At 42.3% G+C, this 25,695-nt stretch overlaps 1 protein-coding gene across 7 annotated transcripts in view; it reads left to right on the forward strand.

Annotated features, from left to right (window-relative positions):
* The window catches only part of ndel1a (nudE neurodevelopment protein 1-like 1a), a 31,601-nt gene extending 7,970 nt beyond the window's left edge, over positions 1-23,631 (forward strand). Inside the window, exons 2-10 of one of the 7 annotated variants that reach the window (XM_045702494.2) lie at positions 4,411-4,511; positions 11,791-11,944; positions 14,385-14,533; positions 15,138-15,274; positions 15,485-15,661; positions 15,763-15,851; positions 17,116-17,270; positions 17,642-17,785; positions 20,318-23,631. In XM_045702494.2, the coding sequence (XP_045558450.1) occupies positions 4,417-4,511; positions 11,791-11,944; positions 14,385-14,533; positions 15,138-15,274; positions 15,485-15,661; positions 15,763-15,851; positions 17,116-17,270; positions 17,642-17,785; positions 20,318-20,411 (1,194 nt within the window). In that variant the 5' untranslated portion in view covers positions 4,411-4,416 and the 3' untranslated portion in view covers positions 20,412-23,631. The remainder of the gene's footprint in view (positions 1-4,410; positions 4,512-11,790; positions 11,945-14,384; positions 14,534-15,137; positions 15,275-15,484; positions 15,662-15,762; positions 15,852-17,115; positions 17,271-17,641; positions 17,786-20,317) is intronic. The other 6 variants (XM_045702497.2, XM_045702498.2, XM_045702496.2 and 3 more) reach the window with 6 other exon arrangements.
* Positions 23,632-25,695: the final 2,064 nt, after the last annotated feature.

Raw genomic sequence — 25,695 nt, forward strand, 5'->3', positions numbered from 1 at the left:
TGATAGGGAATTTTTTGTTATGTTACTTGGTGCGTCAATCGATGCTCAGAGGTTAACAGACTTTGCTTGCTGAAAGAACACACAAACATATGCTTGTGGGTTTTTGACTGGACTATACAGGCTTATTCGATGTTAGCTAACTACGTTTTTATTGTGGACATCATTCATTTAGCTTACTAATGTCGGGTAACAGTAGCTCCGATGCCCCTGCCCATGTAAAAATAGCTGTATTGTAGCCTACAGATGAATAAGCTCAAACGCATGCAAGTGGATTTTTTTTTACTTGACTATACTGGCTTGTTAACATGATTATTAGCATTTCATTGTTCCATCTCAAATTGGTAGTTTTAGCTTTTAGTTTTGATCAAAAAGCCATGAGTGAAGTAGGTGTGCTGAACTTTCCATGACATTGTATCAGTATGGCTGCAGCCACATCTCTCTAAGCTTGTGCTAGGCACTCAAAAAACGTTTAACATTATGTTCTAAAAGCATTTTCTTAACATGTTCAACAAAGTTACCTAACATTGACATGTAAAAGAAGGTTGTAGGTTGATTTGAGCGTTTCAGTTCCACTGTAATACTAGAATGAGTAGTGGCCTTCAAGTAAATCACAGAACAAGCTAGACTATATGGCAAATTGGCAATCCACTGCAGTATTCTGTTCATCCTCCACTGCAGTATTCTGTTCATCCTTGTAGGATTTCTGTACAGAAAATTAAGCTGCTTTACTGCCTCGCTCAAGACTGTCTGGCTCAGTCCTTTGTGGCCATGAAAAGTATTTTATGTCACTACATTCAATGTAACTTGATGCCAGAGCAGAGGTCAGTCAGTCAGCAACATTTGTTCCCAAGGTTTCTATCAATGCCACTAACTGTACTGCACAACAGAAGTATTGTCCATCTGTCTATTTAGCTAGGCTACCTCTCTCTCTCTCTTTTCTTGAGTGGTAGGCTATGGGAAATTCCATGGTTACAGAATTATGCTGAGACTGATTTTTTTCACTTTAAAATGTATGCCAAAAAAAAAACAATTGATTTCAAAGTTTAACAAACCATACAACTCTATGCACAATGACTACTTTGAACAGTTTACACAGTGCAAAACATTTACTGAAAAACTGAATTACGGTAAAATCTGTTTTATTCTGTAACCAAACTTTATATCTGCACAGTTCTTCCTGTAAATGTGTTTTTGTACAATTTTCTGTGGAAATTGTTAAAAGTAGCCCATGTGCATATGGTTTATTAAACTTGGAATCAAATATTTTTTTTGGGGGGGGGGTATACATTTTAAAGTGAAAAATCTGGAATTGCCCCTATCTAACACTTGGTTACCCACTTGTATTAATCGCAGGGCAGAAGGTTAGTCTTAGGGACTTTTTCACAGATCACGTAGCCATTTGCTTTGTCTCATGTTCTAAACTTTTTTTTAAAATAATTTTTTATTTATTTCACCTTTATTTAACCAGGTAGGCTAGTTGAGAACAAGTTCTCATTTACAGCTGTGACCTGGCCAAGATAAAGCAAAGCAGTGCGACACAAACAACAGAGTTACACATGGAATAAACAAACATAGTCAATAATATAATAGAAAAGGTCTATATTCAGTGTGTGCAAATAGGTAGGATAAGGGAGGTAAGACAATAAATAGGCCATAGTGGCAAAATAATTACAATATAGCAATTAAACACTGGAGTGATAGATGTGCAGAAGATGAGTGTGCAGTAGAGATACTGGGGTGCAGAGGAGCAAAATAAATAACAGTATGGGGATGAGGTAGTTGGATGGGCTATTTGCATGGACTCACTCTTGTGCAATAATAGTGTTCTGACACCCATCTCTGTAACTAACACATACAATTTCAAACACAGATTCAACCACAAAGACAAGGGTGGTTCTCCAATGCCTCGCAAAGAGCACTTTGGAGGGGAAAAAAACATGGCAAAGCAACTCACTTTTTATACTGAAAGTGTTATGTTTGGGGCAAATCCAATACAACACATTACGGAGTACAGCTCTCCATGTTTTCAAGCATAGTGGTGGCTGCATCATGTTATGGGTGTGCTTGTAATCGTTAAGGACTAGGGAGTTTTTCAAGAGAGAAGTAAATGTAACGGAGCTAAGCACAGGCAAAATCCTAGAGGAAAACCTGGTTCAGTCTGCTTTCTACCAGACACTGGGAGATGAATTCCCCTTTCAGGAGGACAATAACTTAAAACACAAGGCCAAATCTACACTAGAGTTGATTACCATGAAGACAGTGAATGTTCCTGAGTGGGCGAGTTACAGTTTTGACTTAAATCTACTTGAAAATCTATGGCAAGACCTGAAAATGGTTGTCTTGCAATGATCAATAACCAATTTGACAGAGCTTGAAGACTATTGAAAATAATATTGGGAAAATGTTGTACAATCCAGGTGTGCAAAGCTCTTAGAGACTTAACCAAAAGGACTCACAGCTGTAATCGCTGCCAAAGGTCTTTCTACAAAGGATTGAATCAGGAGTGTGAATAATTATGTAAATTTGATATTTCTGGCTTTTATTAGCAAAATGTTTCTTAAAAATGTACTTTGTCATTATGTATTGTGTGTAGATGGGTGAGGAAAAAATCTATTTAATCCATTTTGAATTCAGGCTGTAAGACAACAAATGTGGAATAAGTCAAGGGGTAGGAATACTTTCTGAAGACACTGTACCTAGGCTACTTCCTGTTTACGTTCATCAAAACCCCACATTCATTGCAGAATTGAGAGTGAGTAGAATCTATTTAAAATCCCAGTCTAGATTCCACATGTTCATTTGACCTACTACAGTACAGTTACGCCTCGATCACACCGATTAGCGTCATTGCGCAAAGTGTTATGCAGCACCATCTGGATATGTGTGCAACAAAAGTTCAACATTCACCTTCTGCTACCATTTCTGTCAAATTTGTCTATGCAAACAGTTTTACGTATACGTTCAATAAATCCAACGTATGCACCACACAGAACACACTGCAACTGCCTCTGCAACGGAATGCTGCGAGGCAAACACAGCGTTCCATTGGAAATGAATGTACTTCTAGTGTAACAAAATGCAATGATGCCGTCGGTGTGATCAAGGCGCTAGGCTCTTACATCCTAGGCAATTGATATCAAAGGTGGCAGGTAGCCTAGCAGTTAGAGCGTTGGGCCAGTAACCAAATGGTTGCTAGTTTGAATCCCAAAGCTGACAAGGTGAAAAAATCTGTCAATGTGCCCTTGAACAAGGCACTCAAACCAAATTGCTCCAGGGTTGCCGTTAATAATGGCCGACCCTGGCCGTGACCTCACTCTGCGAGGGTGTCTCAGGGAAGGTTGGGATATGGGACAAATATAAGCACCCACCAAAAACGCTTATTTATTCAAATAATTTCTATTGTCATTCACTTGCAGCCTTTTATCGGATTATTCTACAGTGCCCACATAAACCTGCTCCGTGAGTGGTTAGGCCTGTATCAACCCATAACGCTGACATTTGATTGGGAGCAATATAGCAGCAGTCTGTCATACAGCAGTCTGTCCCACCCCTCCTCCCCATGGCCTCGGCTCAGGGCTCCGGGCTGGTTTCATATGCAGCGCCTCACCTCCATTCCCTTATCTCTAATTATGGAGTAACTGTGATGAATGGGACTTCTAGTCATACTTTTACCTCAGGGAAATGAGTGTCTCATTTTATACCGCCACCTATTTCACTTTTATCTTCGCTATTCACTGCATATATTTCCTTTATGGAGCAGTAGCTGTGGACTTCACATAGTAAGAATAACACTCCAAGGAACTTGCAATAATGAGTTGTTCTCCATGGTCCTGCAGAACATTAAGCTAGTCGTAATTGAACATGCTCAAATGTACTCATTGTATCTTTTACTCTTTTACTTTCGGTTTTGTACACCAACCTCTCTTCTGCAGACTGCAGAAGAGAGGTTCTATGGCTTTGGCACACAGTGCCTAATAAATGATTACTGGACAAGAGTTGAAACTGCTGAGTTGGTCACCATTCCAGTCAGTTATGTGTTTTGTAACTCGATACAGAAGAGAGGGCACTCAACCATTACGCATAAACACACTCTGGCACTCGACTACAACTGTACAGAGAAAGCTTGAGAAGATGTATTGATTGAAAAGGACCGAGCAGGGTACTGCAGGTCATTCTATCAGCAGTGTGTCTAATGAAAAATGTCCTCTGTGTCACTGATGGATACTCTGTGTACTCTAATCTGGTCCTATTCTATGTCCTTTTTGGCAAAACATCTAATGTATCATATTTGCTACGGTGGTTGTTTATTGCCGCTCAACTTTTGTGACCCAACAGTGCTACTGATATATATGATTGTTTGTTTTACCGTGTGCAGTTGTGTAATAGAACTTGTTTCTATTGATTTTTCAGATCTACATGTATACCATGGACACTGATATGATTCCAAAATTCTCCTCGAAAGACGAGGAGATTAACTTCTGGAAGGCTCTTTCCCTCAAGTACAAGAAAAAGTAAGATCTGCACAAATCATGCCTTTTGTGTTACGTTAATGGTCATCATCAGGCTTAACTTTTCCTTGAACTCACAAGGAACTCCGAGGTGTTACAGTATGATGTTTGAATCCTGTGGTTTCACTGTGTGCGTGGGATCAGAGTAACACTACCTGTACATTAAAATCATGAATACTTCTGAAAGGAAATTCCCCAGCAAGACTTGTTACATGGACCTCAAATGGCTTTCATCATTCTGTCATTTTAAAGAGCTGTAATGAAGGATAGATCCAGTTTCACCTGTGAAAGTCCTTTATATAAGACCTTTTTAGGAATTTCCTTCAATGCTCCTTTATACTTCCAAAGGCACAGATCTGGTTTCACATTAAAAACAGAAGCCCTAGTATGTCTCTCTATTCTAATATTGTCTACTGAATGGGATTACGTAATACCGGTGTTAGATGTATCTTTTCTCATCTGTGAGACACTGGCAGTGGGCAGCAGACATCACTCTGCTCCCTGTAATGGAATTATCTCTGGTCTATTTCTCACAATGAACATCCTCATCACACAGCATAGGCCTACTGCTGTTTGAAATAAGACTGCTGATAAGATCACAGTGGACCACAGACACACCCAGCACTAGGGGAAACTACAACCAGTTATATAAGGGGAATTTCCATGTTAAAGGACCCATGAGCACGAACATGTGAAGTTTATCGGAGCATGCCACATTGGGTGTAAAATGAAAGCTAAAAGTCTATTTACATTTTTTTATTTTTTATTAAGGCATATATATTTTTCAACAATTTTCCTACAATTTAGGAATAAGCAAAGGCTTTGATTTCTGTTCAAACAGATGTAAAAGGGGGTCTTTTTATTTTTTATTTCACCTTTATTTAACCAGGTAGGCTAGTTGAGAACAAGTTCTCATTTACAACTGCGGCCTGGCCAAGATAAAGCAAAGCAGTGCGACACAAAAAACAACACATTGTCTTAGACAACATCTATCAGAAAAAGTCTTAAAAGGTATTAGAAAGCGCAGTAATGTTGAAGTAAAGACCACTCCCAACTAATATCAACACTTATATTTAGTTTTGAAGAAATTATTTACCTTCTGTAAGTTTAAGAAACATTGCCTTGTAATTCTGTTTCCAAAAACCCACATTTTTAAGATATTTTCTAAGTTCAGAGTAGTAACAAGTAAAGGTAGACCTACACCTTAGTTATAGTGTTTTTACTGATATCAAGTTTGTTTGATTTATAAAGTGATTAAAACTCGTAATTATGTTATAAAATCGGAATTTAATTGGCTACAATGGGAAATCGTAGTCACAAACCACAGTTGGTTCACCTGCTACTTTCCTTCCTTCCACTGGCATACTGTTATGTTCAACTCATAACTGTTTTCTTTCTTGTTCTGTCATCTGGTGGTCAAAGCGTGAAAGAGTGAAAACAGTCTGGACAACCTCTCATTCTCCCTATGCTTCTCTCTCTCTCTCTCTCCCTATGCTTCTCTCTCTCTCTCTCTCCCTATGCCTCTCTCTCTCTCTCTCTCTCCCTATGCCTCTCTCTCTCTCTCTCTCTCTCCCTATGCTCTCTCTCTCTCTCTCTCTCTCCCTATGCTTCTCTCTCTCTCTCTCTCTCCCTATGCCTCTGCTCTCTCTCTCTCTCTCCCTATGCTTCTCTCTCTCTCTCTCTCTCTCTCCCTATGCTTCTCTCTCTCTCTCTCTCTCTCCCTATGCTTCTCTCTCTCTCTCTCTCCCTATGCTTCTCTCTCTCTCTCTCTCTCCCTATGCTCTCTCTCTCTCTCTCTCTCTCTCCCTATGCTTCTCTCTCTCTCTCTCTCTCTCTCCCTATGCTTCTCTCTCTCTCTCTCTCTCTCTCTCCCTATGCTTCTCTCTCTCTCTCTCTCTCTCTCTCCCTATGCTTCTCTCTCTCTCTCTCTCTCTCTCTCCCTATGCTTCTCTCTCTCTCTCTCTCTCTCTCTCCCTATGCTTCTCTCTCTCTCTCTCTCTCCCTATGCCTCTGCTCTCTCTCTCTCTCTCTCTCCCTATGCTTCTCTCTCTCTCTCTCTCTCTCCCTCTGCTCTCTCTCTCTCTCTCCCTATGCCTCTCTCTCTCTCTCTCTCTCCTATGCTTCTCTCTCTCTCTCTCTCCCTATGCTTCTCTCTCTCTCTCTCTCTCTCCCTATGCTTCTCTCTCTCTCTCTCCCTATGCTTCTCTCTCTCTCTCTCCCTATGCTTCTCTCTCTCTCTCTCTCCCTATGCTCTCTCTCTCTCTCTCTCTCTATGCTTCTCTCTCTCTCTCTCTCCCTATGCTTCTCTCTCTCTCTTTCTTTTCTATCTTTCATTTATATATATGTATGTATGTATGTGTATATGTGTATATATATATATATATATATATATGTGTATGTGTATATATATATATATGTATATATGTGCTTTTTTACACGTCTATGATTGGTTCAGATTTGGTCTGGTACAGACCAACCAAATGTGATCTTGTTTGGAGGCAGAGCTCAAGAGAATAATAGCCAGTGTGTAGAATAATACCCAAATATGCAAAAGAAGGATATTGCATATTTCTACCTTTGCGTACCTATTCAGGATACATCACCACGAAGAGAATGATATTCCTGTCCATAATTATGCATTTCTGTATAGTGCAGATCAGAGACCCATGTAGGCCAAATTCTGTCACTGAAATTCCGTTACCGGGTGTAAATCCACTTCACTTACTGTAGTTCAATAACCAAAATAGATATTATTTTTTTTCAACGTCAGTGTCATGTCATAGCTGACACCCTATTCTATCTGCAGACATCTTTGAATCTTAATTTAGAGCAAATATGTAAATTGTTCAAATTAGTCCATGTGCATAGAGTTGGATGATTTTGTTCAACTTTGAAATCAAGGGTTTTTGTTTGGTAACATTTTGAAGTAAGAACAAATCTGAGTCTCCGCCTAATTCTATTACTGTGGAATTGCCCTAAGGCTCTCTGGACATTTACACCCAAGGGGATTCAAATCCACTTCTCTTTGTATTGCTCGATTTAAATGTGTTTCTGATGAATTTGGTAGTGAAGCAGTTGTACAATATTCTTCCTTAGTATCAACAATGGATGCTCTTGCTTGAGGATTCCCCCAAACTCTGTTGCAAAAAAAAACATTTTTGGTAGTAAAGTGAGGAGGATGGTCGTGTTCCCTGACAGTTCAAGGATATCCGATAGGGACATCTGCCTCAAGCTGTTCAAAGGCCACGAGGGTGCTGCTGCGTTTGGAATAAACCACAGATGGAGGAAGTGGGCTTTCCCCTTCAAAAACACCACTGCCCCCAGGGTCACAACACAGGACACCCCATAGAAGGACAGTGAGTTCTATTTAATGGCTTTCCTGGCTCCAGGCTCCCCTTCCACCCTGTCCCGCCAGTCACATGCCTGTAGCGTGCCATTCCGATGGCCCCCGGACACTGACATTTTTAGAGCAGCTGTGTGTATATCCATGGCTGTAGCGGGCGCCGGATACATACTTATATAACCACACTCAACCCCCCCCCCCCCCGAAACGCTGTTAAGCTGTGTAACAGTACAAATCCCGTGTGAGCTTTGTTACCCTATCAAGTCCAACCGTAACGCCGGCACGTTTTTAATTAACGGGAGCTGCGCTAGAGTGGGGTTTGTGAGACAAGGGCTGATCCCGTAAGGTGCCGGGTCTTTTTACAGAAACGTCTGAATGGTTTGAGCTACACAAAACACGCTCTGCCCTGGTCACATACCCACTGTAAACAACCCAACCTGGTTATTTATAGAATATCTGCTGGTGCACTGAGCAACAGACAGTCTGTTTCCGTATGGAGAGGCCAGGGTGGACTAGTGACGAGATGTGTTATCAAACAATGAGGGGAAGTCAAAGGGTTCTTTGATTAGCTGGGTCAAGTGAGTTCAGTGTAACTGAATCAGAATCATGTTTATTGTCCTACAAGAGGAACATCTTGGCACAGCTCACACATGAATACATAAAACAAATATGGAAACAAACAACAGTCAGGCATAAATCCTGTGTGGGTTTTGTTAAGCAGTGTAACTGTACAAATCCTGTGTGGGCTTTGTTAACCGAAATGAGTCCCACCGTAACACTGTTTTGGACTTCTAACCCTTTTTAAATATTGTGTTTGAGTTAGACTTCTGGGTTGAACCATTGGGCTTTGTTAAAGGGTTAATCCACACCAAACCACTAATCCCTATGATTAACAGTGTTAGATAAAACTATGTGGGGAAAAAAAAATTGTAAACCAATGTTTCATTTTGTCTTTGTAACAAGATTGGTAGAATTGTCAATCGCTTTTGGAAATCTGTTGCAGCTCAAGTCTACTTAAACAGGAAGCACCTGTGCTAAGGTCTATTTAACTCTGGTCTGACCAATCGGAATCCATGCTTCAAGATTTTTTTTGATCACGAGGTTTGGGATATGTTCCGGGTAGCCTCTGAGAATAACATCGACGAATACACGGATACGGTGACTGAGTTCATCAGGAAGTGTATAGGAGATGTTGTACCCACTGTGACTAACTTACCCAAACCAGAAACCGTGTATAGATGGCAACATTCGCGCAAAACTGAAAGTGCGAACCACCGCATTTAACCATGGCAAGGTGACTGGAAATATGGCTGAATACAAACAGTGTAGTTAATCCCTCCGTAAGGCAATCAAACAGGCAAAATGTCAGTACAGAGCCAAAGTGGAGTCGCAATTCAACGGCTCAGACACGAGATGTATGTGTCAGGGTCTACAGAAAATCACGGACTACAAAGGGAAACCAGCCACGTCGCGGGCACCGGCGTCTTGTTTCCCGGCAAGCTAAACACCTTCTTTGCCTTCTTTGAGGACAACACAGTGCCCCTGACTCGGTCCGCTACCAAGGACTGTGGGCTCTCCGTGGCCGACGTGAGTAAGACATCTAAGCGTGTTAACCCTCGCAAGGCATCCCTAGCCGTGGCGGCAGAGCATGCGCAGACCAGCTGGCTGGAGTGGTTACGGACATATTCAATCTCTCCCTATCCCAGACTGCTGTCCCCACTTGCTTCAAGATGTCCACCATTGTTCCTGTACCCAAGAAAGCAAAGGTAACTAAACTAAATGACTATCGCCCTGTAGCACTCACTTCTGTCATCATGAAGTGCTTTGAGAGACTCGTCAAGGATCATATCACCTCCACCTTACCGGCCACCCTAGACCCACTTCAATTTGCTTACCGCCCCAATAGATTCACAGACGATGCAGTCGCCATCGCACTGCACACTGCCATATCCCATCTGGACAAGAGCAATACCTAATGTAAGAATGCTGTTCATTGACTATAGCTCAGCATTTAACACCATAGTACCCTCCATGCTCATCATTAGGCTCGGGGCCCTGGGTCTGAACCCTGCCCTGTGCAACTGGGTCCTGGACTTCCTGACGGGCGGCCCCCAGGTGGTGAAGGTAGGCAACACAACACCTCTACTTCGCTGATCCTCATCACAGGGGCCCCACAAGGGTGCTTGCTCAGCCCCCTCCTGTTCTCCCTGTTCAGCCATGACTGCGTGGCGATGCACGGTTCCAACTCAATCATCAAGTTCGCAGACGACGCAACAGAAGTAGGCCTGATTACCAACAATGACGAGACAGCCTGCAGGGAGGAGGTGAGGGCCCTGGGAGAGTGGTGCCAGGAAAATAACATCTCACTCAATGTCAACAAAACAAAGGAGCTGATCGTGGACTTCAGGAAATAGCAGAGGGAGCATACCCCTATCCACATCGACGGCACTGCAGTGGAGAAAGTGGAAAGCTTCAAGTTCCTCGGCGTACACATCATTGACGATCTGAAATGGTCCACCCACACACAGTGTGGTGAAGGTGAAGAAAGCGCAACAGCGCCTATTCAACCTCAGGAGGCTGAAGAAATTTGGCTTGGCCCCTAAAACCCTGAAAAACCTTTACAGATGCACAATTGAGAGCATCCTGTCGGGCTGTATAACCGTCTGGTACAGCAACTGCACCACACGCAACCGCAGGGCTCTCCAGAGGGTGGTGTGGTCTGCCCAACGCATCACCGGGGTGATTTGAAGCGCGTACAAAATCGTCTGTCCTCGGTTGCGACACTCGCTATTGAGTTTCCATGGCCGAGCAACCACACACAAGCCTAAGATCACCATGCGCAATGCCAAGCGTCGACTGGAGTGGTGTAAAGCTTTCCGCCATTGGACTCTGGAGCAGCGGAAACGCGTTCTCTGGAGTGATGAATCACACTTCACAATCTGGCAGTTTGACGGAAGAATCTGAGTTTGGCGGATGCCAGAAGAACACTACCTGCCCCAATACATAGTGCCAACTGTAAAGTTTGGTGGTGGAGGATGGTCTGGGGTTGTTTTTGATGGTTTGGGCTAGGCCCCTTAGTTCCAGTGAAGGGAAATCTTAACGCTACAGCATACAAGGACATTCTAGACGATTCTGTTTTTCCAACTTTGTGGCAACAGTTTGGAAAGGCCCTCTCCTGTTTCTGCATGACAGTGCCCCCGTGCACAAAGCAAGGGCCATACAAAAATGGTTTGTCGAGTTCAGTGAGGAAGAACTTGACTGGCCTCCACAGAGCCCTGATCTCAATCCCATCAAACACCTTTGGTATGAATTGAAATGCCGACTGCGAGCCAGGCCTTATTGCCCAACGTCTGTGCCCTACCTCAATAATGCTCTTGTGGCTGAATGGAAGCAAATCCTTGCAGCAATGTTCCAACATCTAGTGGAAAGCCTTCCCAGAAGAGTGGAGGTTGTTATATGGGGGATCAACTCCATATTAATGTCCATGATTTTGGAATGAGATGTTTGACAAGCAGGTGTCCACATACTTTTGGTCATGTATTTCACATCGTTTTAGATGGAATGACTGCTTGTTTTGTCACAAACTGAAATTAGGTGAACATTTAGAATTTTTGCACTTTTTCTGGGTGGGCTTTGTTAAGCAGTGTAACATGATCTGCACTTTCAATTTCCACTGTTTTAAATTGCCTTAAGACATTTGTGTATGTTTAAGCACTGACGCAATGAGGGTTTTGTATGTTTTTAGATGAACAAAGAAGATCAAGGATAATATACTATTCAGCACATTAGGCTGCAACACACTCGTGTGCTTTTTATTTATAACTCTTTGATACACTCTTGGGTCCTTCTAATTTCTAAGTAAATACCAATGGACTGTAAAATAACAATGGTGTAATGGTTTACTAACCATGTCCTCTCCGGTGGTGTCTGCCCTGTCAGTTGCCAGGAGGCCCAGGAGGAGCTGCTGGAGTTTCAGGAGGGCAGCAGAGAGCTGGAGGCAGAGCTGGAAACCCAGCTGGGGCAGGCTGAGCACTGCATGAGAGACCTGCACTCTGAGAACAGCAGGCTCAAGAACGAGGTGGACTCACTCAAGGTACCAAGATGAACACAATGCACTTAAAGGACTGAATACATTTTTTTTTGTGCTTGGAATGTGACATTTACAAATCTGAAACCCTGTGAATTTGAGTTCACTGTGAATTTGAATATTACAACCATGAGTTGGTAAGAGGCGCCTTTGCTGAAAAAGTATGATGCTCTTCTTTTGACAACCTATGAAAAACTCCATATCCTTGGCATAATAAATTATTGATGACTATTTGAAGTTTGTATCATCATGGCTTGTCCTTTAGTGCTGTCCAGAGAGGAGGCAAGTTGTTGTAGCATGTATCTGTGAGTATCCCAGCGTACATGATATTAAGGAAAATCAGGCATGGTCAACAGTAAAGTAGAGGGTTCTTAGTCAGAAATGTATGTGTAATCTAAATGAGAAATCTCTTTCATATCAGTCAGACAGACAAGGATCTCTTTCACATTTTTGCTCTGATCACAAATACGGGAAACGGCCTATCAACAATATCATATTTAGAGTTAGCAATGTGGCTAATGTGTTTTGAGTTCCCACTTCCTCAGTTGGTAAATTATGTAGCACATTGCCTAGACTAATATGCACAAAAACATGCTGGAAAATTAATAAATAAAATCTGATTATTCGGGATCCTATTATGACATGTTGCACATAAAAATATCCATCATGCATTCCCTAAACATGTTAGATGAAATAGCCATTTTTTTCCTGAACATGTTTGATGAAATAGCTAACTTTCATGTCTTGGCACTTGAAAAAGTCAGTCTAGAGCCCTCCTGCTTAGCTACCTTGCTTCAAAGTATAGTGAATTGATATCTTATTCACTTAATGAGGGAATTATTTTCTTAGACTTTTTGGTTGTAGGCTAATGTTGTAACACATCAGGGGAACTACTGGGTGTGTAGACTTTTGTTCCAGCAACACTCGCCAGATTCTACAAATCAACTGCTCAAAGTGACCTTGTTAAGTGGACTCAGGTGTGCTTGAGCAGTGCTGGATCAAAAGCCTGCACACCCAGCTCTCCAGATGGAGAGTTGACCACGTGTTTTATACAGTAACATTGCTGTATATTTGACTTTAAGGCATTTTTTCACAGTGGTATCATTATGGAAGCCAACATTCTGAACACTTAGACTTTGTGATCTAGCTAATGAATTAGCCCATTGGGGTAGGCTAAACAAATGCAGATGGGAAAGCCCTTGCTTTAGCCATCTATAGCCTACCTGCTTAAACTATGCTACTACAGCTGTTACGCTACAGCAGAATAATCATTGCTAAATTAGCACACCAGCCTGAAAATATGAGTCATGTTGGCTATAGCCTTTGGTGAAAGAGCCAGCCCTAAAAATACAACTTTTTGTAAACATGGGCTCATTTCTGGAGAAGAATATTAGCAATTCATCTTCATGGAACCTGCAGATAACCTGTGTTTATCTCTGCCGTTTGTGCATTTTCAGCATTTTTATTGGTCGAGTCAATTTTTGGGGGGTATCTGAAGAAATGTCATGATATTCGAATAGTGAAATAATTTCAATTGCCAATCCCTAATTCTCATACATAATGCATCAGCATGTTAATTCGCGCTCCATAATTAGCTCTAGGATGAGCGTGGCTCTGCGTCCATGTTCACATTACGACTCCTGCCATGCGAGTCAGTGAATCACGGCACCAGTGATGGTGAGATACGAACGTGTTAAGAATGTAATCTGTTATGCTTTTTTCCGACTGTATGGTGGTTATTCCAGGCAGTTAAAAAATGTTTCTTGCTTTCATGCCTTTGTTTATGGAAAATACCACAGCAACTAGTTCTCATTCTGATGCCAGAGTAAAGAATCTTAGAGATGCATTCATGTTGTGCAGTATGCTCTACATTTAGACTGTCTGTGACGCCTTGTTTAACGCCTTATGACATACTATTTACTTGACATAGGCTAGAATGTGTTTTGATGTAGTCAGTGTAGAATGCATATGTAGTTCATATAAAACGGCATTTCAGGACAAAGCAGGGCTTGTCTGGTCGAGGTTAGTGGTTAAATGATTCAGACGTGATGTATCCAGAAGATATAGGTCAGACAGGCAGGCAGACCCAGTCCCATCTATTGAGCTGGTCACCAGAGAGCTGGAGGAGACATGGGTCACATCATCATCCCATAGCCTGAGAACGCTGGAGCACAACGGAGTGCTCTGAAAAATAGATGACAGAATGTAGGTTAACGCGGCGGTTCCCTCCTTGGGTGCGTGCGACTGTGTAGTGTTAGGAAAATCTTTTAGTAAGTAAAACACCATTGGAAGCTTTAACGTCCTTTACCAATTTTAAACCCCCCCCCCCCCCCAGAGGGGTTGGGTTAAATGCGGAATTTCAGTTGAATGCATTGTTGTACAACTGACTAGGTATCCCTTTTTCTTTTCTCTTCTCTCTCCTAATCTCTCCATCCCCCCCGTTCAGGAGAAACTGGAGCAGCAGTATGCCCAAAGCTACAAGCAGATCAACATGTTGGAGGGTGACCTGGGTCAGACCCGGGGCATCAAGGAGCAGCTCCACAAATACGTCCGGGAGCTGGAGCAGTCCAACGATGACCTGGAAAGAGCCAAGAGGTCAGCAAAGAGACCAGACCACTACACAGTATCTAACAGACACATACTGGATACAGCATTAGAAGACGAACTGTAGGAGTCATAATTTGATATTTACTGTGTACTTCAGGGTTATGTTCATTTTGGAGGAAAAGGGCAATATCTAACAGTAGTACAAATCTAACAATATAAGCAAAGGTAGTCATCCTCTGACCATCTTTCAGAAAACAAACCCATACATTTACCCCATGCAGAGAGGTGCTGATCAATGATGGAGGCTGAGGTGCTTGTGTGTTTCCTAGTTAATTGCCCACTGTGCTCTTCATTGGGAGTAATCAGACAGATGGCAAATCTCCATTCCAATTAAAACACTTGCCCAATTGGGTCTGATTGCTGTAAATTGGATTGAATTGGATTCAGGTCACCACTGTCACACATCGCCAGAGATGTAGATTACTTGGAGGAATCGGGACATTTGTTTGTCACTAAACATTCATTTTCTAGTAAAATGTATTAGCTGCCGCACACCTAACATTTTTGGTAGAGTTGCTGACTAACGGAGAGTACACTGTATAAAAAGAAAGTCACACAAATTAAATGTATTCTCCTTTATTTCCTTCTGCAGGGCTACGATTGTGTCCCTGGAGGATTTTGAGCAGCGTCTGAACCAGGCCATCGAGAGGAATGCCTTTCTGGAGAGCGAGCTTGATGAGAAAGAGTCCCTCCTGGTCTCAGTGCAGAGATTAAAAGATGAGGCCAGAGGTGCTTATTGATCCATTTTCACTCAAACCCCTGCCTGCCTTCACTCATTAGAAAATGAGCTGTTCTCTGTGAAATGAATAGAAGCCATGTTCTCACAGCATTGCTTACAGCTGCAAATTATTGTTGGGAGAGACTATAACAGTATTATCCTCAATTTGAATGCCTGGTGTCAATATGGTCTGTTTTAGAGTTAAATATTATGTCTGTCAGACCTACGACAGGAGCTCGCCGTCCGAGAGCGAAATACGGACTTGACCAGGATGTCGGCACCCTCCTCGCCCACCCAGGAGGACAACGACAAGATGGATTCCTCTGTCCAGGCCTCACTGTCTCTCCCCGCCACGCCGCTCACCAATAGTCTGGACAACGCCTTCGCCAACCCAACAGGTACCCTTTTGCTCTGACCCCAACACCTCAATATGTTGCCTAACCTTTTTTATGTGCAGTATACTGTATGTATTTATCTTCTGGTATTTATTTCCCCCCAGAGTTGTCAAACGGCCTTGGTAACTCACTAACTCCCTCTGCCAGAATATCAGCACTCAACATCGTAGGTGACCTGCTTCGGAAAGTAGGGGTGAGACATTCATTTTTTCCATTTGTACAGATCACTATTCACCGTATGCCCTGGTACACTGAGACCGTTGGTGTTTCTCAACATGCATACTACCGTGCTCCACACTCTCATGCTCCAAGTGCATTTTCCGAGGATGTTCTCTTGAGTACGTTCTTGTGAGGACTAGAGTGTGGAGAACGTATAAAACATTACATTTGAGAAGCACTCGCACTCCCCCTACAGTATTACCTCACGCTGTATCTCCCCATTCACTGAACCTTCTTCCAGCCAGGACAATGGCAACAATAGAGACGAAACAAGAAATAGACAAAGCAAATGTTTTACTTCAAAATTATCAGCTAGCTATGTGAATCGTTGTAATCTAGCTAGCTAGTCAGCTAAACAGGAAAAAATGACCTAAAACTAATTTTATGCAAGGTACAGTAGATGTCAATTCTTCGTGGGTGGGTAGCTAGCTAACAATTCTTTGTGCCTAGCCAGTTAGCCTTACTGTGACTTACTATGGACTTACCCATTCACTGAACCTTCCTTCTTCTAACCAAGACAATGGTAGAGACTAAACAATATATACAAAAAGCAAACGTTTTACTTCATAACTGTCAGCTAGTTATATGTGAATTGTAATAATGTAGCTAACCAGATAGTATAAGTGGCAAAAATGACCTAAAACAAATATGATCCAAGGTAGATGTAATTTCTTTGTGGGTAGCTAGCTAACAATTCTTTGTGACTATCTGTTTAGCTAACAGTAGTAGCTAGCTAGTTAGCTCTATTGACTTACTATGGGCTTGTGACCTACGCACTCTATAGTGGGTATTGTAGGCAGGTAACCATGCCAAAATTAACATAGCATGTATTTATTAACGTATCAAGATAAAATATTGTAGTCAAGCAACATATGAGATGTGAATAGGCAACATTTCATTCTGAAGTCAGACTGTATTTTCTCTCACTTCAGCTCAAATAATGGCCGCTATTGATTGAGAAAATTTGCGTCATTTCTTATGTGGTTGCGTCATATTTATTTCATACTTTCCGTTGAAGATTGCATCGATGCATACTTTAAAATAGAGAAGTGCCCTCTGTGCTCCGTTTCGCATATTTTGATTTGGACTCATACTCCAACCCTCCCGTGCTCCAATTTGCGTGCTCGGAGCACGGTAGCATGCATTTTGAGAAACACTCCTTGTCTTATACCATATTGTCATTTCTTGCTAATAGTGGAAGGCCTCTTATCTTTCTGCATTCTCTATGTCCGTCTCAGGCTCTGGAGTCTAAGCTGGCAGCCTGTAGGAACTTTGCCAAGGACCAGAAAGCCAGAAAGTCTTACGCCATCACGGAAAACGGGAACGTGATCAACGGCAACACAGCCAAGTTCTCCCATACCCTCCACATGACGTCGTCGTACTACGACAAAACGTAAGTCGAAGCCCACTTCCACTTCACCCTCAGTGAGCCACACATTACTCATTGGTGATGAAGAGGAAATGAAAGCTTTGATTTTCTGAGAAAGAAACTTGGCAAAGGACAACATTTCATAATGTGAAATTGTCTTTATTTGGATATAGGCCTAATGCATTTTTATTATTATTGTTTGCTGTGTTAAGCAGTCAGTCACTCCTAAGACCGTTTTGTTTTAGTTAGATTTCTTAACGTTGATAAATTTCACTGTAGAAATGTGTGTTTGAAATGCTTGTTTAGTGTTGGGAGTCTATGGAGGTGTGTTGATGATGATTTTGAGGAGTTATGGATGTTGATGAGGTCTCTCAGACCCTTGTGTTTTTCCCCAGCAGGAGAGAGAGGGTCATATTCCCTGCATTACTTCTGGGTAATGGTCTTCCTCCTCCGATGCTGATGATGTGTGGGGAAGTTAGTCAGTCACCTGCATGCTGTTTGATTAACAAGCCTCCCTCCTGTTCCCATCTAGTGCTGAGGTAGACTCACTCACCGTGGGGCTAGATAACTGCTTTGGGTAGTGGTACATTCCCCTGCTTTCTTAACACTATGCTAATACATCCACATGTGATTAATGTCTGTCTGTTTGCTGGTGTGAGTTGGTAGCTTTCAATATAGTGTCATTCAATTTGGATCAATCATCATATTGGGGGAGGGGGAGATTCTCAGAGGTGTGACCCAGGAGAAAGCATGTAGTGCAATGGAAGGGTTGGTTATGGTACAGTACTTTTGATTTTGTGCTCACATTGTCAATTAACTACAAACTACTGCATGTGAACAAGGCACCACAGTCTTGCAGCTGATTCTAAAGTGCAAAGTCTGTGCTGTCTTTCTGTTGTTCCTTGTTGAGGTTGTATTTCAAGGTATACATACTACTAGATGTCCCATATAGAAGTGGTGTGACTGTGGCAAGGTTGTAGTGTCATGGCGTTGTGTTTCTGCTGTGTGAGGAACTATTGATATGAGGCTGGCTGAGCATGCAGAGCAAGACATGGTTACAAGGGCACAGTTTGGGTTTCACTGCAGGGAGGAGTGGATTATAAATCTATCTTTACAAGAGAGCACAGACTGCCACCACTGTGCCTTACTATTCAGAGTCCTAGCTTGTTTATAGGACACGAGTTTGAAGTGGAGTATATACTACAAAATAACAGTAGCGCTTAGAATTTACTTTGTTTGCCATGGTCCTAACCATACTGAACAAAAATATAAACGCAACATGCAAGATTTTCAATGATTTTACTGAGGTAAAGTTCATATAAGGAAATCAGTCAATTGAAATGAATGAATTAGGCCCTAATCTATGGATTTCACATGACTGGGCAGGGGCGCAGCCATGGGTGGGCCTGGGAGGGCATAGGCCCACCCATTGGGGAGCCAGGCCAGGCCAAGCTAATCAGAATTAGTTTTTCCCCACAAAAGGGCTTTATTACAGACTGAAATACTCTACAGTTTCATCAGCTGTCCAGGTGGCTGGTCTAAAAAAATCCCACAGGTTAAGAATCTGGATGTGGTGGTCCTGGGCTGGCATGGTTACGTGGTTGTGAGGCCTGTTGGCCGTACTGCCAAATTCCCTAAAATGATGTTGGAGGCGGCTTTTGGTAGAGAAATTAACATAACATTATCTGGCAACAGCTCTGGTGGACATTCCTGCAGTCAGCATGCCAATTGCACACTCCCTCAAAACTTGAGACATCTGTGGCATTGTTGTTACAAAATAGCACATTTTATAGTGGCCTTTTATTGTCCCCAGCACAAGGTGCACCTGTAATGATCATCCTGTTTAATCAGCTTCTTGATATGCCACACCTGTCAGGTGGATAGATTATCTTGGTAAAGGAGAAATGCTCACTAACAGGGATATAAACACATTTGTGCATAACATTTTAGAGAAATAAGCTTTTTTGTGCTTATGGAACATTTCTGGGATCTTTTATTTGAGTTTATGAAACATGGGACCAACACTTATGTTGCGTTTATATTTTTGTAAGGTGTAAGTTGAACAAACTCCACTAGGTATTTTACATTTGTGCAGGCAGGGGCAAACTGGCTGAGAGGACTTTTAGAACCTTGAAGTCAGTGATCTTCCAATCACATACTTTATAAATGATTTGGCACAGTCTAAACCATAACAGAATCTAAAAATATATCAAGTTTCATTTTTGTCTGCACGTGCCCGAAGCCCTGTGTGTGCTGCCTAGCAGTGTGACCGTGCCAGGGCCAACTGATAGTAGGATAATGAGGACAGAGTGAGGTAACCTGCTGTGGCTGAGGTCACTGGTTCAACCCTGCGCTGGCACTCACTGGTTCAACCCTGCGCTGGCACTGGGATCCATCGACCACTGGTCACTGGTTCAACCCTGCGCTGGCACTGGGATCCATCGACCACTGGTCACTGGTTCAACCCTGCGCTGGCACTGGGATCCATCGACCACTGGTCACTGGTTCAACCCTGCGCTGGCACTGGGATCCATCGACCACTGGTCACTGGTTCAACCCTGCGCTGGCACTGGGATCCATTGACCACTGGTCACTGGTTCAACCCTGCGCTGGCACTGGGATCCATCGACCACTGGTCACTGGTTCAACCCTGCACTGGGATCCATTGACCACTGGAAAGTGTGCCTGCTTGTGGAGTGACAGAGTTTGCCTTCATTAAAATGGCCCCATTGTCTGGCAGTCTAGTAGAGCTGTAGGCACCAGGGTACCACTGTAAAGTGATACTCCAGTTTATCTACTCCACCAATAGGGCTACATTTTATTTCAGTAGTCTTACATCTAACACCCCTCCATTAGAATTAATTTGCTTAGGTCTAGCCCCGTAATTACAACTCACATTATTTAAAATGCCATGTAATACCTAGCTAATTATTAGGCAGATTTGATGTGTTCTATGGTTTTACCACCTTATAATATCAATCCAGCAAGGTTCATTTTGTAAGGAGCAGCAAGTGAGATGCTGCCTAACCCTCAGTCGACCAGACTAATCCATGTTGTGTTTGTGTTTGCAGCAGGGCGGTGAACGGCCTGGACCCTGGCACCCTGACAGCCATCACAGCACCCCCCGCTCCCTCCCCCCCTGGCCTCCTGCCTCTCATCATGTGACAGTGACAGACACCACACCCCCAATTTAATCTGCCCGCGTGTGTGCGCGCGCACACACACACACACACACATCCTGCCAATGGACAAGGCTATATCCTTAAACAGAAAGCATTGTGATGACTTCAAACAAGAGAACGCACATGAAAATGGCTAGCACTATTAAACACTTTTCACATACTGTAATACTGGCCACTCTTTGCAGCCACTGCATATTCACAGGCTGTCTGTGTAATTCTGGCCCTTTAGTGCTTGTGCTTTGGTCCTACTGTACATGTGGCTCACATTTTATATGTACTCGCTAATTGTTTACTGCTTGTACATATAGCCCACTCTACACAGACACCCAAAGAGAAGGTGCATCCAAAGAGACGGTATCTATGTAGGATCCTATCCTCTGCAGTAATTTTTCAAATCTTTAGTTTAGACAGAAAAAACACACGTTATGCAATTGAAAGTGTGACACAGTGAGGGTTTCCGATATACATGTTACCGTAATTTTATTTAACTGTTACAATTTATCAGAGATGGTGTAGCAAGTGAAAGAATATAGATTAGCCAGAGTACAGAAGAAGTAAGATGTCTGGATTACTGTAACACATTCATCTAGCAGCATTGCCTCAGACAATGCAGAGGCCCTCTCTGTAACTCTCCACACCTTATTTGACATTTCTTATAAATGGAAACTAGGGTTAATGGATTGGCAGCTGGCACACGTTTGTAGATGTGTTTTAATAGCCTGGAACGGTCCTTCACCACGTGGACCTGCTCCTAACAAGCTGACTTATTGTCCGTCACTAAAGGTGGTTTAAATCTCGTGTCGACCTCGTATGCCTTTCTGACCTTGAGTCTAACTTCAGTAGCCATCTGAAGAATTTAATGTTACAGTTTTGTTTTTATTTATGTAATGTGTTCAAGTTAAAATGCATTGGTTTAGACCTGTTCAAAAGGGATGGTGAAGGAAAATCCTCATTGTGTCGTCGTGTTGAGTGTTCTGGGCTACTTAGTCTCAGCTCAGTTTAACCGTATGACAACGTGCACGGTATTGGTCATATTGATCATTATTTATAGATGTCCACTTGAGTGGTGCTGTCATGGTGTTTTAGACCACTTTTGCCAGTATTCCATTTTTGGATTTTAACTCCAAGTCTTTTATTTTTGGTGTTGAATTTTCACTGGTATCTTATTGTATTTAAAATATCACACAACCCTGTGTTAGCAACCTATATTGTAAGTTAAGAGCACTTTATCCAGTGCAAATATTTTCCTTGTATTTTCACATTATTCTATCAGTTTTATTCAAGTGCAATATTGCCTGTTTGTATGTTTTGTTTTAATATACATAGTTTTGTTAATTTATTTCATTCATTTTATGGCATGATGTGTTCAAATATATAGGATGTGATTATACATCAATTAGTCATATATCATGATGTAGGATCCGTTGTCTTAAAATGTTGAGAAAATAAATAAATATAAAGCCATTCTTCTTATTGTTTTTAAAACTTAAAGTAGTCCACAATGCAAATTTAGCAATTCAACTCTAGCCTCATACCATGAGCTAATACAGATTGTATATTGGAGTTCTCCTTGGATCTAGTTGAGGGCAGCAATTAATGGGATTGGTTAAATTTAGACGAGTCATCCTAATTAGTTAAGGTTTCAATAGTGATTCGGTTAAATTTAGGCAATAATTGTGAAGTGAAACAGCTGGATTCGAAACAGAGAATTTAGCTATGTTACGCTCTCTGCACATGCCTGCACCCAGTAGGCTAAAATGTTGGATTTAAATAGAGGGTGTTCATTAGAGTCGTGGCTAGAAGGGATCAAGTTTTTGTCAAATTAACGTCAGATTTGTTTCGTAGCAAGTTACACGGAACCCAAACCGGCTGCCCGTGTGCCCCGTCGTGCATACATTTATTTTGTCCCCCCACACCAAACGCGATCATGACACGCAGGTTAAAATATCAAAACAAACTCTGAACCAATGATATTAATTTGGGGACAGGTCGAAAAGCATTACACATTTATGGCAATTTAGCTAGCTAGCTTGCACTTGCTAGCTAATTTGTCCTATTTAGCTAGCCTGCTGTTGCTAGCTAATTTTTCCTGGGATATAAACATTGAGTTATTTTACCTGAAATGCACAAGGTCCTCTACTAGGACAATTAATCCACACACAAAACGGTCAACCGAATCGTATCTAGTCATCACTCCTCCTTCCAGGCTTTTTCTTCTCTTGACTTTATATTGCGATTGGCAACTTTCATAAATTAGGTGCATTACCACCACTGACCTCGTTCGTCTTTCAGTCACCCACGTGGGTATAACCAATGAGGAGATGGCACGTGGGTACCTGCTTCTATAAACCAATAAGGAGATGGGAGAGGCAGGACTTGCAGCACGATCTGCGTCAGAAATAGAACTGACTTCTATTTTAGCCCTTGACAACGCAGACGCTCGTTGGCGCGCGGGAGCAGTGTGGGTGCAATAATTGAATAATAGATTTCAGAATTTTTTTTTGTAATGCTCGCGCACACGACGCGAGCGGTGTAGTCAGGGTATTAGGAGAACTTACGCAGCAGGTTGGGATAATTAGTTCAAGGTTAGGAAAAGGGTTGGTTATGGTTATTTTTTACAAAAGCTGGATTCCTTCTAGCCATGACCAGGTAATATACTCACATTAGCTACGATGATTCATGGACAGTATATCCAGGTTGCATCTGGTTTATAAGGACCAACATCACATGCACACTTTCAGTGAGCACAGGGAGCAGCAAAACGACATCACCTCATCCAAAAAACATGGCAGACATTGGATGAGTATAAAATCAAAGAAAGTACAGTATGAAGATGGGCAGAAATTGCTTCTCCAATAGAAATCCCAGATCACGCTTGTAGGTGATGTCATGGTGACGTTGGCTAGCTAAGCTAATGCGCAGAAATAAGTCAACAAAATTAAGGAAGTTTCCTTTAAAATTATTCATAAATATTATCCTGCCAACCACTATATGAAGAAGTTTAAGAAAAACAAACTCAAATTGTACCTTTTGTAATGACCACCCAGAAACGGTGTTGCATCTTTTTTGGCATTTATTCATGCAAAGAAACTGTGGCAAGACATCAGTAGATTTACAATTGAACACATTTATGAAGATTTTACACTATTGTGTGGAGATGTACTGCTTGGATTCATTACCTACAATAAAATTGTTACAACTTATTTCTATGTAATTAATTTCATTCTTTTGGCCAAATGTCATATTCACAAATGCAAAATGCAAAAGCATGCTCGAGCGGCAGAGTCGATATCTGCGCTTACAAAGCCTGAGTCGTTACACTATTCCCTCCCAGTGTTGTCAACTCCTCAGTAAGGAAAGTAGCTATTGGCTGTCCTAAAAGTCGCTAAATGATGTCATCACCTAATTTGCATAATTGTTCATGTGCATGTAATTGTGATGGACGCTGTAGGAGAGAGGAATAACGTTGTGGGAGAGACAAAAAGTGAGCAAAAACACCCTAAATATGTTTAGAACTACAAATGAGCAAGCTGCAGAGAGCTGCACAGCGAATAAGAACCAGATATTTGAGGCCATACTCCTCCTTCAGCACAGCATTTTATTGTTAATCCCCATCATAACGGTCCCGTGTGGCTCAGTTGGTAGAGCATGGTGTTTGCAACGCCAGGGTTGTGGGTTCGATTCCCACGGGGGACCAGTACGGAGAAAAAAATGTATGAAATGTATGCATTCACTACTGTAAGTCGCTCTGGGTAAGAGTGTCTGCTAAATGACTAAAATGTAAATGGAAAATAACAGAGGCATTGTCAGTCCCTATACCCAGGAGTTTCTCTTTTTTAAGACAACACTTCGAGGAAAGCCACAACAGCACGGGCTATAGATTTGGCATCTCCTCCCTCCAACTCAACAAGCCCCAGAAATGTTGATACAATTGTCTGCTTGGTGTCACTAAAGTACCTTCTCACAACCCCCAGGTACTTAGAAACACTTACATCCGTGGACTCATCGAGGAGGAGGCTGAAACGCTGGTCACCCACCTCGAATCTAGGTTGTGCCTTTAGATTGAGAAAATGAACAGCTAAGGAATAATTTTTCACTTCTGTCATTGATTTCTCAAACCCCTGGCCTGCTTCGCAAGCCCCTCGGAAGTCTCTGTTGCCTCTGGGTTTATAAACTCTGATAAAATGTTCAACTTTCTGCTGTGAGTGATGGAAAAAAAAAAAATCAGCATGAGCGAAAATTATTTTAATAATTCAATGTATGTTTTGTGCACAAAGGTGACGACTTAAGTGTCTTATTAGGAATTTTCAAATTTGACTTCTCTGCCAGTGTACGGAAATAGTATTTCTGGGCCGGTTGTCAGTTAAACTGCTGTACAGAAGCAAAACTGTAGTAACAGTCGAAACCGTGCCTCTAGACTGGAACTCTGGCCCCTTGGACCGCTCTAACTATGAAAATAAATGTCTTAAAAAAATGGAAGGCAGTTGGGAAGAGGCAAGATCAGGTGGGACCACAGCCAATAAGAGAGCAGATACGCGTGTGAACGACTGGCACAACTCCTATATAAAGTGTTTTTTAACAAAGTTTCCAGGATGTCACGTGTCCTACTTATATCACACTCGTAACATCCTTAGCATTACGAAACTTCTATTCGATCAAACAATCAAATAAGTCGTTCCATTTCCTGTTGACCAAATTCAACACAATTCAATGGGCTTTATTGGCATGGGAAACGAAGGTTATGTATGTAACCACGGTTATTTATGTGAGCTATATGGTATCACTTTGCTGCAGAGGGATACATCTGAGGTGAGGAGTTACAGATTTACTCCTGTGTCACGGCTGGGATCCGCCCCTATATATAGACCCCATGGCCGTGACACACGTTCTCTACATCATTTTTGAAGCACCTCTATCACCGTAGAGGATTGGAGTGATCCATATAGCTCACATAACCATGGTTATATACATAACCTTCGTTATGTTTCACTATATTGGATCAGTCCAATATATTGATATACCCGTGCCAGATTAGTCGGTGCTAGAGAGACCTGGCCAGCCAGCGGCAAAGTCCCAGCGCGGGACCGAAACGCAAGGGCCGTCAATGTGGAAGGGTGGTCCCGGCACTGTCCCCGGAAGGGGAGGCGACGCCCAGGACCGCTGAACCAACCGCAGAGGGAGGTGCCACATTTATCCGGTAGTAAGGGTGCAAGAGGAAGCCCAGCTGGCCGCAGCACAGATATCAGTGAGGAGCACTCATCTCAGTA

Source organism: Salmo salar, chromosome 19 (assembly GCF_965601325.2).
Source record: "Salmo salar chromosome 19, fSalSal1, whole genome shotgun sequence".
Classification (NCBI taxonomy): domain Eukaryota; kingdom Metazoa; phylum Chordata; class Actinopteri; order Salmoniformes; family Salmonidae; genus Salmo; species Salmo salar.